At 58.1% G+C, this 13,861-nt stretch overlaps 1 protein-coding gene across 2 annotated transcripts; it reads right to left on the bottom strand.

Annotated features, from left to right (window-relative positions):
- Window positions 1–2,536: 2,536 nt before the first annotated feature.
- On the bottom strand, window positions 2,537–13,855 carry RPS6KA4 (ribosomal protein S6 kinase A4). 2 transcript variants are annotated; one of them, XM_029914626.1, is made up of 17 exons: window positions 13,791–13,855; window positions 13,612–13,683; window positions 12,674–12,892; window positions 12,470–12,585; window positions 11,829–11,936; window positions 11,525–11,605; window positions 11,335–11,438; window positions 11,092–11,242; window positions 7,977–8,141; window positions 5,921–6,049; window positions 5,608–5,741; window positions 5,421–5,514; window positions 4,802–4,975; window positions 4,522–4,716; window positions 4,041–4,200; window positions 3,689–3,852; window positions 2,537–3,431 (listed from the first exon to the last, which is right to left on the bottom strand). In XM_029914626.1, the coding sequence occupies exons 1-17, from the start codon at window positions 13,843–13,845 to the stop codon at window positions 3,237–3,239; spliced, it is 2,316 nt and encodes a 771-aa protein (XP_029770486.1). In that variant the 5' UTR covers window positions 13,846–13,855; the 3' UTR covers window positions 2,537–3,236. The 2 variants fall into 2 exon arrangements, with proteins under 2 accessions (XP_029770486.1, XP_029770487.1); XM_029914627.1 differs by having other exon boundaries at window positions 13,658–13,683; window positions 13,791–13,820.
- Between the last annotated feature and the right edge of the window lie 6 nt (window positions 13,856–13,861).

Genomic DNA, 13,861 nt, shown 5'->3' on the forward strand with positions numbered 1-13,861 from the left:
CGTGTCCCACTGCTGGGACTACAGGCCAGTACAATATTCATGAAGGGTTATTTGAAAGTATATTTCAAAATGTATATCAAAATATGGAGACAGAAGGGACTTAGATAAGGGTCTGCCTTGGGCTGGAGGGTTGAGGGGAAATGGGGTGTGACTGCCAATGGGTAGAGTTTCCTATGGAGGTGAAGTGTTCTAAAATTAGACTCCTGTCACGGCTTCACAAGTCTGAGTGTGCTAAAAGTCACTGAGTCGTGCTCTTAAATGGGTGAATAATACGTGGTATGAATTCTATCTCCATAAAGCAATTTTTAAATAAACAGATTTGTGTACAAACATGTTTGTCTCTACATCATTTGTGATAGATACAAAGTTTTTGGGTGGTTCAGTCTGTCGAGCTTCTAACTTCTGCTCAGGTCACAATCCTCAGGGTTCGTGGGTTCAAGCCCCATGTAAGGCTCTGTCAGAGTGAAGTCCGCTTTGGATCCTCTGTCCCCTTTCTCTCTCCACCCCTCCCCCCCACCTTGTACTCTCTCTCTCTCTCTCTCCCTCTCAAAAATAAACCACTGGGGCACCTGGGTGGCTCAGGCGGTTAAGCGTCTGACTTCAGCTCAGGTCATGATCTCATGGTTCGTGGGTTCAAGCCCCGCATCAGGTTCTGTGCTGACAGCTCAGAACCTGGAAACTGTTTTGGATTCTGTGTCTCCCTCTCTCTCTCCCCCTCCCCCACTCGTGCTCTGTCTCTCTCTGTCTCAAAAACAAATAAACTATACAAAAAATTAAAATAATAAATCAATCATAAATCATTTTTAAAAAAAGCTTTCAACAATGGAAACATGCCATTGGGGTAAAATTACAGCCCACATTTACAATGGAACTCTCGGGGTCGAAGGAATTCTGGAATCAGACCCCCGGCATCAAATGCACATCTAGTTGAGTGACCTTGAGCAAGGTGCTGACCTTCATGAGGCTCACTTTTGTCATCTCTTAAACGAAGGTGATGCTTCTCTCGTAGACTAGTCGTGAGGCGTCTAGGAGATGATCCATGAAGAGTGCTCAGGACCATCCCTCCAGTGAACGCTCAGTAGATCTCAGTAAATAGTTAATGACTGAATGACCACAATGTCACATCTGTTCCTTTGCGAGTCTTAACAGTCACATAAGTGTGTCAGGTCCTGGGGACCTTCTCCTGAGCCCTTCCCTCCTCTCTCAGACCTACAGCATGGGACACAGCTGAATGTCCCCACACCACCCAACTGCCCTTGATCTACACTCACGGGGACCCCCCTGCCCCAGGACCCCTGGCTTTGCCCTGACTTCAGCACCTCCAGGTTCCTATCTTCCGGGTACCTCCCCCTGTAAGAGGCAAACCTCAGAATGGGAAGGGAAGGTCCACCATGAGTCAACCTCACAGGAGTCACGTGATATGGGAAGAGACAGCCTGGAGGCATCTAGAATGGTAATGCCAGGCAACCCTGGGGTAGGGCTCTCTGGACTCTGCAGACAAACAGCCATGACCTGGGGTGCCCACGATGCCAGGCCCACAACCACATAGCAGGAATCACACAGCGGGGAGTCTCACGCGCGCTGGAGACAGGTGCCACACTGATGGCTTTGAGGGCCATGCATATGGGCTGCTCGCCTCCCTCCCTCCCTGACAGCCACCAAGCTGGGTCCAACTGCCCCACCCTTTCTCCTGCCCTCCACCCAGTGAGCTACCAGAAGGGAGTCCATGATCCAGATCTAGGGCAAGCAGCACCCTGCACCCCTGGCCACAGTGGCTGGTCCATGGTGGACACGTGACCTTGAGTGGATCCTATCAGAGTTCATCTTGGGATTTCCACAGGGAAAGCTGAAACCCTCTCTTGATCACCGTATTTCAGCCTGCGGCACCCATTCTGGGGCCAAAAGGAAAATGCTCTGGACTGCGACACCAAGAAAACAGAATAAAAAGTTCCGACCAGGAAACTAGGTCCTGGTCTGTGTTTGTGCCCAGATCAGACCTTGCCTGAAGCTACCGCTGCACCATGTAGTTGTAAGAGCCTAAAAATCCCACTTTTCTCAAGTTTACATGTAAGCTGGACTTTCTATGACCACAACCAAGAGATTCCCCAGGTGATACACGGCAGAGCTGTCCAAACACACAGCCAAGAGAATGGTTTGGCCCTCCTGCTGCTCGGTTCAAAAGTCAAAACCAGGGGCGCCTGGGTGGCTCAGTGGGCTAAGTGTCCGACTTTGGCTCAGGTCATGATCTCGTGGTCTGTGGGTTCGAGCCCAACATCAGGTTCTGTGCTGGCAGCTCAGTGCCTGGAGCCTGCTTCAGATTCTGTGTCTCCCTCTCTCTCTGCCTCTTCCCCACTTGTGTTCTGTCTCTCTCTGTGTCAAAAATAAACAAACCAAAAAAGAAAAAAACAACATAAAAGTCAAGGACAAAGGGGTAGGGACAAAGGGTCTGCCCTGTCCCTCCTCTCTGAGACCCCAGGCCCCTCTGGCTGGAAATCCGTTTGCCCCACCCCCTCCACGCACACACAGACCTCCCGCACACAGCACTGGATGGGCTTTTATTTTAAAGTCAAAGGCACAGCCTGGATGGGCTGAGGCAGTGACTGCCAATGCCCAGCACAGACCCTCAAGGCCCTGCCCTCAGCCAGGGGCAGCTGTGCCAAGGGGGGTTGGGGGACAGGTGGTGAGAAGGGGGCTCCCCTCTTAGGGGTGGCCTTCCTCCTAACTAGCCCCGATTGGGGAGAAGCAGGTGACATAAAGTGAGGCAGAAATGCTTCAGGAGTCCCCCAGGGCCTCTCCTTGAACTCCCCTCCCCAACACAGGTCTTTGGTGGACAAGATTGCACAGACAGTCCTTAAAGTGACAGCGAGAGGGGCGCCGCCTCCCAAGAGCAGGGTCTCAGGGGAGGGCAGGGGAGAGGTCCCAGTTTCTCCCTGCAGCAACTCAGTGCTAGAAATGGGGGAGGAGCCCTTCCCTGGCGGAGCAGCCCCCCTGGGGGAGCAGAGCCTTCTGCCAGATGAGGGGCTGTCGTGGCAGAGGCCCCTCCCTCCCTGCATCTCGAACTCTATCCGGTAAGACATAAAAAATTCTCTGCTTATAAAAATACTTCTGCTCTGTCTGGGAGTGGGGTGGAGGGAAGGGGAGGGGAGGGCGCTCCCTGGGGATGGGGCGGAGCCGATACCAGAGGCTCCCTGGTCACAGCAGCCCCTGTGCGGGGAGGGAGATTATGGTAGTGGGGGCTAGGAAGGGGGCAGGGGGCCGTTGGCTCGTCTGGGGGCTCCTTTGGCGGCAGGGGCCCTGCCCGGGACGGAGGGCGCGGGGGACACGCGGCGGGAGGTGGCGGCGCTGCGCAGCTTCTGTTTCCGCCGCTTGGCCAGAGGCGCGTTCTCCACGCTCTTCAGGAAGAAGCCCTCGCGTTTGCCGCGGTTGAAGGCCTGGCGGAAAGGCGGGGAATGAGTCCCCCCCCACCACCTGCCAGGCCCCCCGAGTTCCAGATCCTAGCGCCAGCCCCCAACCCAAACCTTCGGTCGCATCCCACTAAATCAAGGCCAACACATGGTTGGCCCGCAGCCTCCCCCAAAGGTCATGGCGTCGACCACCAGAGGTCGGTGCGAAGTTTGCCTGGCCTTTCGGTTCGGAGGGCGTCACCTCTTGGCGGCCCCGCCCACCCCCACAGGCCCCTGCCCCTCACCATGAAGGTGGCAGTGAGCCCGGAGCGCACAGCGGGACCCGAGGATTCCAGCACGTCTGGCGTCCGGAGCGGGGGTGAGGAGCGCGCGCTGCCGTCTTGCAGCCATGAGCTGCCCCGCAGCCCCTCGAGCTTCAGCCGCTTGGCGGGGTCCACCGTCAGGAGCCCTAGAGGCAGGACAGGGAAGTGTTGAGGCTGGGCCGTGTGCGGAGGCTGCACCCCAAAGGCATCCCAAGAGCCCCACTCTCCTCCGGATCGGTCCTCCAGACCGAACACTTAATCCATCACGACCCCGTGACCGTCCCCTCCCCAGCCATGATCTGTTTCCCTTCCCCTCCCCCCACCGGCTCCCCACCTCGAACCAGCTCCTTGGCTTCCTCAGACACGCCCTGCCAGGCCTCCCCGTCCAGGGAAAAGCGCCCCTCGCGGATCTTGCACATGATCTCTGCCGCCTGGCTCTGCCCGCCCTGGCCTGAAGCCCCCTGGAAGGGGACCTGCCCCGACAGCATCATGTACTGGGGAGGCGGAGGGAAAAGTGAGACGGGTCCGCGAGGCCCACTCAGTCCACCCACGCACAGGACCATCCACCCTCTCCATGAGGGTAACTCCGGAGGCCCGTGCGGGATGATGAACCCTGACCTCCAACCCCTATCGGACGCCCTGACCCCAGCACCAGAGCGACCCGGCCTCTGCATTAGGGTGACCACTAAAACCCAGCCTCAGAGCAAACCCCGCCGCCCCCACCAAGACGACTTCCCGCTCTCCGCCTCAGGGGCCCTCATCAAGAAGCTCTCGGACCCCAGGATCAGGGGGCTCCTGGGGACCTCGTCTCATACCAGAATGACGCCGAGGCTCCAGAGGTCGCAGGACTCATCGTAACCCTGCTGTGCCAACAGCTCGGGGGCTGCGTACTGCAGCGTGAAGCAGGGCGTCTGCATGGGCCCCGCGGGGCTCTGCGGCCGCAGCCGCGCGAACCCGAAGTCGATGATCTTCACCGGGGCTCCGGGCGTGTCGTCGGCATACAGGATGTTCTGCGAGGGCGGCGGGGCGGCCGTCAGAGACAAGCCCTCCGCGCCTCAGCCCTCCCCGGCTACCCAAGCCCCACCCCGCGCCCACCTCCGGCTTGAGGTCACGGTGCACCACGCCCGCCTCCTCGTGCATGAAGCTCACGGCCGACACGAGGCTGCGCAGGATCTGGCTCGCTTCCGACTCGCTGAAGTGCCTCTTCTTGCGGATGTGCTCCAGCAGCTCCCCGCCCCGCAGCAGCTCCAGGACCAGGTACGTGTGCAGCTGCGGGCGGAGCGGCGGGCCTAAGTCACCACCTGGGTCCTGTTCGAGACCTCCGACCGGCCAGGCCCCGCCCCTAGCCTCAGGCTCCGCCCCCATTCGAGCTCGGAACTCCCACCACCCCAAAAACCACCTTTAGGCCCCGCGTCGGGATCTACAGCCACAGCCTCTCGGGCCTCCGCCCCTTTGCCACATTAAATCCTAGCCCCCTCCACGTCCGCCTCAAGTTCAGTTCCCTTGACCGTCCTCAGTTCCGCCTTCCGATCCTCCGGCCCTACTACCCTAAGACACCACATCCCAGACCCTCAGGCCTCCCCCACAACCCCCGCACCCAGTCCTCAGGCTCCTCCTCCTGCCTTCCTCCCCGCCCGCCCCACCCCCACGTCTCCCTCCCTCCAAGGCAGTCTCCTGAGTCCCTGCGTTGCGCCCCAGCCCAAGAAAGCGTCACCTGGTCGTGATGCACGTCATGCAATTTCACCACATTGGGGTGCGACTGGCAAAGCCTTAGGGCCGCCACCTCTCTCTGAGTGTTCGCCTCCAGCCTGTGGGCGAGGCGGGCGGGGTCAGTGGGGCCGCCCCCGGGCCCGCCCCCCGGACTCGTCTTTGCAGGCCCCGCCCACCCCGGGCCCGCCCACCTGCGGCTGAGGATCTTGACCGCGTACTCCTGGCCGCTCTGGCGCTGGCGGCAGCGGCGGCACACGGAGAAGCTGCCCTGGCCCAAGGCGGGCTCCCGCAGGTCCAGCTCGTACTGCTGGAAGAAGGGCGAGTCCTAGCGGCAGAGGGGGCGCGTCAGAGGTCGTAGCGGGGGGCCCTGCGGCCGTGTCACACTCCACCCCGGAGAGGCTCCAAGCCTCACGGAGGGCATACTGCGGGCACCTGAGGAAGCCAGGTCTGGAATCCCCGAGCCCAGACTCCCCGGAATTAACTTCCCGCCCTGGCCCAACGCACCTGCATCATGGCGCTCCTGGCCACCGCTGCCGGGCCGGGCCGGTCTCCGGCGCCAGATACTTCCAGCACATCGGTCATCACCGCATTGTTCCGGTCAAACAGGATGGAGGGGGCCACGAAGGAGTATCCCTGCGGGGTTGGGGCGTTTGTCAGGGGCCGATGGGCATAGAGGCTGGAGGTGCATATGGAGTCCCAGAAGGGCCAAGACTGGGTGAGGGGCCGGGCAGGCAGAGGGAAGACCCTGGACTCTAGTGGGCAGTAGAGGGCATTGCCTTGGCATCCCTGGTGCCCCCAGGATTGTGTGCACATGTTATTCCAGCTTGTTCTATAATCACATGAGTCCGTCTCCCCCGCTCGAATCTGGGACTCCCCGCTTCTCATCACACACCAAGTGCCAAGTGCCAAGGCCATCATCTGGCAATGTAGTGACCCAGAAAATGAGGGACCCAATGCATAAAAGGGCCACGGCCTGGCATCACACACACTTAGCTTATGAGGATTCAAATCTACCCACTGAATACAAAAAAGTCTTTATTCCTTCACCTCAACCCAAACATTGGCCTCTCCTGCAAGGGGAGGGGCCCCTGGGGAAATACAAAGAGGCAATTCAGGGGATTCTTAAGGGTCATTTTAATGATGTATTGTTTTCTCCTAAACACACAGCCCCACTGTGCACGAGAACACAGGCTCTCCGCTTTTCAGTTAGGTTCACTAATCAGCCCCCGGGTGCCCAGAGCAGTGCCTGGCACATTATAGGCGCTCAATCCCTATTTTTGAATCATGAAATGGGTGAATGAAAGTAACCACTGATCACAAGAGAGAACTTTCTCATGAGAACTATGAGACAACATGGGGGCGCCTGGGCAGCAGAGTCGTTTGAGCATCTGACTTTGGCTCAGGTCATGATCTCATGGTTCAATGGTTCGAGCCCCGCACCAGGCTCTGTGCTGACAGCTCAGAGCCTGGAGCCTGCTTCGGATTCGGTGTCTCCCTCTCTCTCTGCCCCTCCTCCACTAGCACTTGCTGGTGCTCACTCGCTCTCTCTCGCTCTCTCGCTCTCTCAAAAATAAACATTTTTACAAATTACAAAAAACAGAAGAACTGTGAGACAACAGATGGATGGTTCCAGCAAAGCCATCACTTGGGAGAGGCTCACAGAGGGGACCACATCTACAGTTTGTGTTGGCCTGTTGATATTTCATATTTATGGACCATGTCCTACAGGCCAGGCCCCCACACTGGGCAAGGGGACACAGAAATTAAACACAGTCCCTGCCTTCTGGGAGCTTCCAGACCAGGGGAGGCAGTCTCAGTAAGGCAGTTAGGATACCACCTGACACACTGCCCAGAGGAGGTGCGTCGGCAGAGAACCGATGCGCCAGGAAAGGGCAGCTCAGGACTAGAGGAGTGGGGAAGAATTCATACAGGAGCAGCACCGCTTGGAAGATGAGCGGGAGGCTGGCCAGGCGGGCGACTGTGGGGAAGGTACTCCAGGCGGAGGGAATTGCATGTGCAAAGGCACAGAGGTGTGTTCTGGACCCTCTGAGAAGTGCATAGGTGCTAGAGCACCAAGTGGGACCACAGTGAGGACTGAGGCTAAGGCGCTGAGCAAAAATCACATTGTGAGGGCCTTGAATGCCGAGCAAAGGAGTTTGGACTTGTCCAACAAGCCTCAGATTCTAAAATTGAGCGGAGGCGGCCTGTGCTTCCACAAATGTGATACAGTTTGCCAAGGGAACAGGCAAAGCCACGATATAAACACGACATCTCTTTCTAGTTGTCTACTTAAGCAACTGAATCGTGAAAGCAACAGTTTCAGATAACAATAAAGAGATCTATGGAGAAGGGACATTAACATGAAATTTAAAGCTAAACCATGAGATTCAAAGAAGGGTAACTGACAACTCCAGGTACCCCATCAGTGGAGCGGTCCGAGGGAGATGCGGAGTCCTGGTCAGAACGCAGGGCCTGTGCAGGGCCAGGACATAGCCAGGGCCGGGGCTGACGGCAGCGCCCTTCCTCTGTGACATCTGTGGCTCCGTGAGCGCTCACTCACCTGGAAGATTCGAGGATCCCCAGGCGGGGGGCTGCCGGGGGGTGAGTAGACAGGCTCCAACCGTGTAAATTCCTCTGCAAAGTTGCCCACATCCAGCTCCGAGCGGATCTGGGGTCGGAATGGGGCTGGGATTTTCCTAGCAGCCAAAGCTGCCCAATCCAGACCCTGGAGAAAAGGGATAAGAGACTGGGGGTCAAGGGTGGGAAGTGAAAAGCCCTGTCCCCTCAGGCCACCCTCGCTGGGCAGCTCCTCAGTGAGGCAAGGCTCTATCTGGCATTTGGGGTGGAAAGCTGTTCTTCCTGTCTCCCCGGCTTGTGTTTCTCTCCCTCTGATAACAGAATCCCTATTTTCCTTACAGAAGCATCGTCTCCACCAAATTTAGTCAATTCTGAGACTTTCAATACCCTTGACATGCAAACCAAATCTCTTTCTCTGGGGGGGCTTAAATCTGGGAGGATAAGGGCCTGGAACTGCTGGGGACCCCCTCAGGGTCTTATGATGCACTCCCCATGCAGAAAAGCCAAGACACAAAGAAAGAAATTCTTAGTGAGAAATCCAGCAGCTAGATGCAGCCTTGCCTGAAGTCAGACCACTTTTCCTTAGACTTTTCACTTACGGGAGCTAAAACACGCCTTTTTATGGTTAAGCTAGAGTAGCAGAGCCTGTTTAGTGCCTGCTCAACCCTCCATTCTCCTGGTCTTCCTTAGTAGCATAGCCCCAATTTTACTCCAGGGAGCAATGGGCATAACTAAAAAATGCATTTTAGAAACTTTGGTGCATTTACAGGTGTAAGCAGTGATTGTGAGGTAGGAATCCCGAGAAAGAATCTCAAGAGGAGGGTGACTAGTTGGCACGTGCCTATTTTGCCCATCTCCTCCTTTTTCCTCCTGATTCCTGCCTAGATAACAGGCTAAATGGCAAGAGCTCCAGCAGCCACTTTTGTCCATGAGGCAAGCCTGGGGGTGGAGGCTACGTGCTAAGAATGGAGGAGCATTACAAAAAGAAGAAAGGAGCCTGTTCTCATCAAACACAAGCAGCCCTGGTCCGCCACCCTTTTCTGTGAGAACACACACCCGGACATACGTACACAAACCTCTCTCTTGTCTGCAGCACTGTTCACTCCGATCTCTGTTCTTAGCAGCCAGACTCTATTCCAGGGATATCACCATTTGAGGTTGGATTTTTTGTCACTCACAGCTAAGAGGCCTGATTTGGGCTTAACGGACCCACGTCTGGCCCCAGGACCTTGGCATTGCTATCATCGAAGAAGCTGTCTTTTTTTTTTTTACTTTTTTTGTTTAATTTATGTTTGAGAGACAGAGAGAGACAGCATGAGCAGGGGAGGGTCAGAGAGAAAGGGAGATACAGAATCTGAAACAGGCTCCAGGCTCTGAACTAGCTGTCAGCACAGAGCCGGACGTGGGGCTCGAACCCACAAATTGTGAGATCATGACCTGAGCTGAAACTGGATGCTTAACCGACTGAGCCACCCAGGCGCCCCACCAAAGAGACTGTCTTGAGAGAAAGGAGTCTGAGGGGAACACCACCCCTTGCTTCTGAGCACCAGGCCTCGAGACCTGAGGGCCTCTCCGGTGTGATTACTGCTCAACCCAGTCCCAGCACCCAGGGCACGTGCTCGGGGTGGGCTTGAAGAATTCACGTAAGGAAACTGCCACTGCTCAGCCACTTCCCCCACAAAGGGGCATCGTCCCCACGGAGACTTGGATTCCTGTCTAAGAAAGCATCTCCAAGGGACCAAGGTACTTGGTGAGAAGATTCTAGAAGATAGCACTCAGCAAGAACAACGGAGTGCCTGACCATAAATGAGCACTTTTGTTATGATCTCACACAAGTAGCAAATCTGATACCCGCGTGTAAACAGAACACAGCAGTTAAGAGCATGGGGTCCAGGTGCACCTGCGTGGCTCAGTCAGTTAAGCGTCAGACTTTGGCTCAGGTCATGATCTCGCAGTTAGTGGGTTCGAGCCCCGCGTTGGGCTCTGTGCTGACAGCTCAGAGCCTGGAACCTGCTTCGGATTCTCTGATTCCCTCTCTCTCTGCCCCTCCCCTGCTCATGCTCTGTCTCTCTCTGTCTCAAAAATAAATAAATATATTTAAAAAAAATTTTTTTAAAGAGCATGGGCTTCAAGTCATCCAGACCTGGGTTTGGATCTGAGCTCCATCACTTCCCAGCTGGGCAACCTTAAGTAAATTACTTAACCTCTCTGAACCTCAGTTTCCTCATCTGTAAAGATGGGGATCAGGATGGTTCTGAAGGTTACATGAAATAATGCAAGCAAAGAGCCATCATATGGGAGGCGCTCACTGTCACAGGGTCCTGCTAGTCAGTGACACTGGCCACGCACAGCGCACGAGCCGGCACCGTCTCGCAAGGAAACAGGATGCACCCTGCACTGCACGTGCTCTTAACAGGTGACCAAAACCCAAGTGACTGACCAACTGTCCGTCTGAACTGGAGGCATGCAGACTGGACAGGAACAAAGAACAAAACGCCTGGGAGAAAGCTAAGAGGCGAACTTGTGACCTCGAGTCCTGATGTGGGCCAACGGGAGACCTGCCATCTACTCCCAGCATGACCCCTGTTCCTGTGCCACCGGAGCGGGTCACCTCCCCTCTCTGAAGCTGTCTGAAGACAAATCCATCGTCAAGCCCCTGCCAGCCCTGCCAGTCACTGAGCCCAACATGCTTTCCCCCGGGAACCCAACCCATCTTCCAAGTTTCACTAGAGACGGGAGAAGATAAACCCGCTTTCTTTATCTGGAGGTTTTTCTTCTTTTTCTTGAGAGAGAGAGAGAGCATATGAGTGGGGGAGAGAGGCAGAGGGAGAGAAAGGAGAGAGAGAAAGAGAGAGGCAATCTTCAGGAGGCTCCACGTTCAGCACAGAGCCTGACGTGGGCTCAATCCCACAACCCTGGGATCATGACCAAAGCCAAAATCGAAGTCAGACGCTCAACCAATGCAGCCACACAGTGGCCCCTCGAGGCATCATGTGAAATCAACTGGTCTCAGGCTACCCCTAGGAGTCCCCCAAATCAGAGCAGCAGCCTGGTCTGGGTGTGTGCAGAGGGGTGTGCGGGAGGGCCAGGAGCCTCACCTGGAAGAAGGGGTGGTTCTTGACTTCCTGCGCCCCCTGGGGCCCCGCGCCCAGCCGCTTCTTGGGGTCTTTGCAAAGTAGCCGCTGCAGCAGGTCCTGCGCCACAGGCCCGATCCGGGGGGGGAAGGGAGGGGAGCACTTCAGGATCCGTCTGGGAGGATTGGGGGGGCGTCAGGGGCAGCGAGCCCCCTCCCCAACCCTGCCCAGGCCCCTCAGCCACCCTCGTCGCCCGGCCCCACGCACCGGGACACCTCCGCCTGCGTGTTCCTCTCGCCCTCCAGGGTGAAGGGCGAGGCCCCGGTCAGCAGCTCGAAGAGCAGGATACCCAGGCTCCACCAGTCCACAGCCTGCGGGGGCAGAGCCGGGGTCAGGGCCTGCGGCCACCCCCGCCTCACCCCGCCACGACTCCCCACCCGCTCCCCTGCCAACCCACCTTGCCATGCCCGGACTTGCTGCGGATGATTTCGGGGGCCATGTACTCGATGGTGCCGCAGAAGGAGAAGGTCCGTTCTTTCTGGGAGGGCAAGAGGACCCGTTTGGACGCCCAGCAGTCCCCAAGGCTCAAAGTAGGCCTCGCTGGACTTGTGAGGGTGGGAACAGGGGAGCCTCCCAAGCGCAGGACCGGGGTCTGTGTGCCTCTGCGCCACGAGAAATGCAGAGCCAGGCGCGGAGCAGGAGGAGACGGGAAGAAGGGGAGAGTGGGGGTGCAGGAGGCAGAGACCTTGCCCTTGGCTCACCTCCTCCGTCAGGAACTCCTTGCTGAGCCCAAAGTCTGTGAGGACGATGTGGCCCTCGGAGTCAAGCAGCACATTTTCCAGCTTCAGATCTCGGTAGATGATACCCAGCTGGCAGGAGCAAGAGACACACTGAGGGGTCCTCCCTGACACCCCCACCTTCTACAGCTCATGTCCGCGTCCATGCCCCAAGACCCAGCTCGGGGTATGGGGACCCCCTCCCAGAAGGCATCTCCAGGGCAGGAGTGTGTCCAGAGTCCGGGCCATGGGATGGGAAAGGCCATTTAAGATGCAAAAACAAGGACAGGGGACAGCACGGGGACGCCCCATGCAAACAGTCCCAAGGCCCCAGAGGGAGGAAAGCCTACGAGAAGAACCCCATTTCAAGGCCTTGGAAGCCAAGGCATGAGGTCTCCATTTGAGGAAGTTCTCTGAGCATGGCCCCAGGAAGCGGCCCGAGTTCCCTGTCGGAGGAAAGCCCCTTCAAGGAGGTGCTGGAGGAAGGGACCCCTTCCCAGGCAGCACTAAGGCCTTCCTCCCGGAAGGCCTGGGAGAGCAGCTCCAGGCCCCATCAAGGCCACCAGTCAAGGCTGCCACGTGCATGCCATGCTCTGCAGTAGCCAGGTGCCCGGGGCCTCGCCCACCTTGTGCAGGTGCTCCAGGGCCAGCACGATCTCGCCCCCATACACTCGCACCTCGGCCTCTTTGAAGTGCTGTCGCTGGTACAAGTGGGTGAACATCTCACCTCCGTTCACGTAGTCTGGGGGGTGGGGGGGATGAATGGATGTTAGGAAGCAACCGCTGACTGAGTGGCCCAGCCTCCAAGGCTGGCAGGTGCCCGCCCTTACCCAGGATGAGGTGCAGCTTGGCGTCCGTCTGGAAGGCGTAGTGCAGCGTGACCAGGAAGGGTGCCTGGCGCACCAGCTCCAGCACCGAGCGTTCGGTGCGCGTGTGTTCCTGCGTCTTGGCACGCTGCACCAGCGCCGCCTTGCGTAGCACCTTCATAGCGTACAGTTTCCCCGCGTCGTGCCCGACCGCTTTCCGCACCAGGAACACCTTCCCGTAGGCTGTGGCAGTGAGCGAGCGGAGGGGTAGAGCGTGAGCAAGAAGGGTGGTGTAGACCGGTGGGGGTGGGGTGATGCCAACCCAGGAGGGCGCGCGCGCTGGGGCGAGGAGCCAGAGTGAGAGGCAAGCGTGCAAAAAGCTGCCAGAGCCTTCTAAGGAAAGGGTGGGCGCGGCCCAGGAGGGAGCTCCACAAAACCAGGGAGATGTGCAAACCAGGCTGGAAGGCGTGCAGCTGGGGGGCGGGGGGCCATCAGGGCAAAGTGGGGGCGGGACATGTGCAAACGCGGGGAACATCAGACAGTTGCCACGAGTGAGGGGAGGCAAGCAGAGTGGACAGCGGAGGGATGTTCAATCCCAGGCCGGGGAGTGTGCAAAGCTGGGAGTGAGCAAAGCAGACCAGCCCCCCTCCCCCATCTCCTGGGTGGGGGTAGGAGGTGTGCAAATCACTTGGGAGGGCTTGCAAGCCCTGGAGGGTGTTGCCAAATCCCGGAGGGCCTTGCGGGGAGGGGCAATGTCAATGTGGAGCACCCAGGGAGCAGGCACGTCCCTGGGAGTGGGCATGCAAACCCTGGCACTGGCAGGGCAGGGCAGGGCAGGCAAGGCTGGCCGTGCCGGGAAAGGGTGGGGGGCATCGCCGGAGACTTGGCTCGGGCTCAGGCAGGCGCGCCCTCAAGACTCCGGGACACCAGGCCTGGGACACCTGCCCCGTGGGGGTCCTCACCTCCCGTGCCCAGCACCTTGAGCAGCTCGAAGTTCTCGACGCTCACCTTCTCCTCGTGCCCGGTCAGGTTGGCTGTGGGCACAGGAGGCGAATGAGCCCAGCCGGTGCATGAGCCCTCCCGGGCCGGCCCCGGCGGCCATCGGCCGGGCCCGCGCCTCCCCCGGCCGCCCCCGCCCCACCTTCGGTGATCCGCAGCTCCACGGCGCAGCCCTCGTCCTCGTCCTCGTCTCCCATGGCGTGCGGGTCGCCG

Source organism: Suricata suricatta, chromosome 11 (assembly GCF_006229205.1).
Source record: "Suricata suricatta isolate VVHF042 chromosome 11, meerkat_22Aug2017_6uvM2_HiC, whole genome shotgun sequence".
NCBI lineage: Eukaryota > Metazoa > Chordata > Mammalia > Carnivora > Herpestidae > Suricata > Suricata suricatta.

Bases quoted from the DNA above. Each gene is read 5' to 3' on its own strand.
- RPS6KA4 (XM_029914626.1), bottom strand. From the start codon at position 13,845: ATGGGAGACGAGGACGAGGACGAGGGCTGCGCCGTGGAGCTGCGGATC. The intron at 11,937-12,469 runs GTGGGCGAGGCC...TGCTCCTGCCAG, and splicing joins CCCTGGAGCACCTGCACAAG to CTGGGTATCATCTACCGAGA. The intron at 11,439-11,524 runs GTGGGTTGGCAG...CTGCCCCCGCAG, and splicing joins GCAAGTCCGGGCATGGCAAG to GCTGTGGACTGGTGGAGCCT.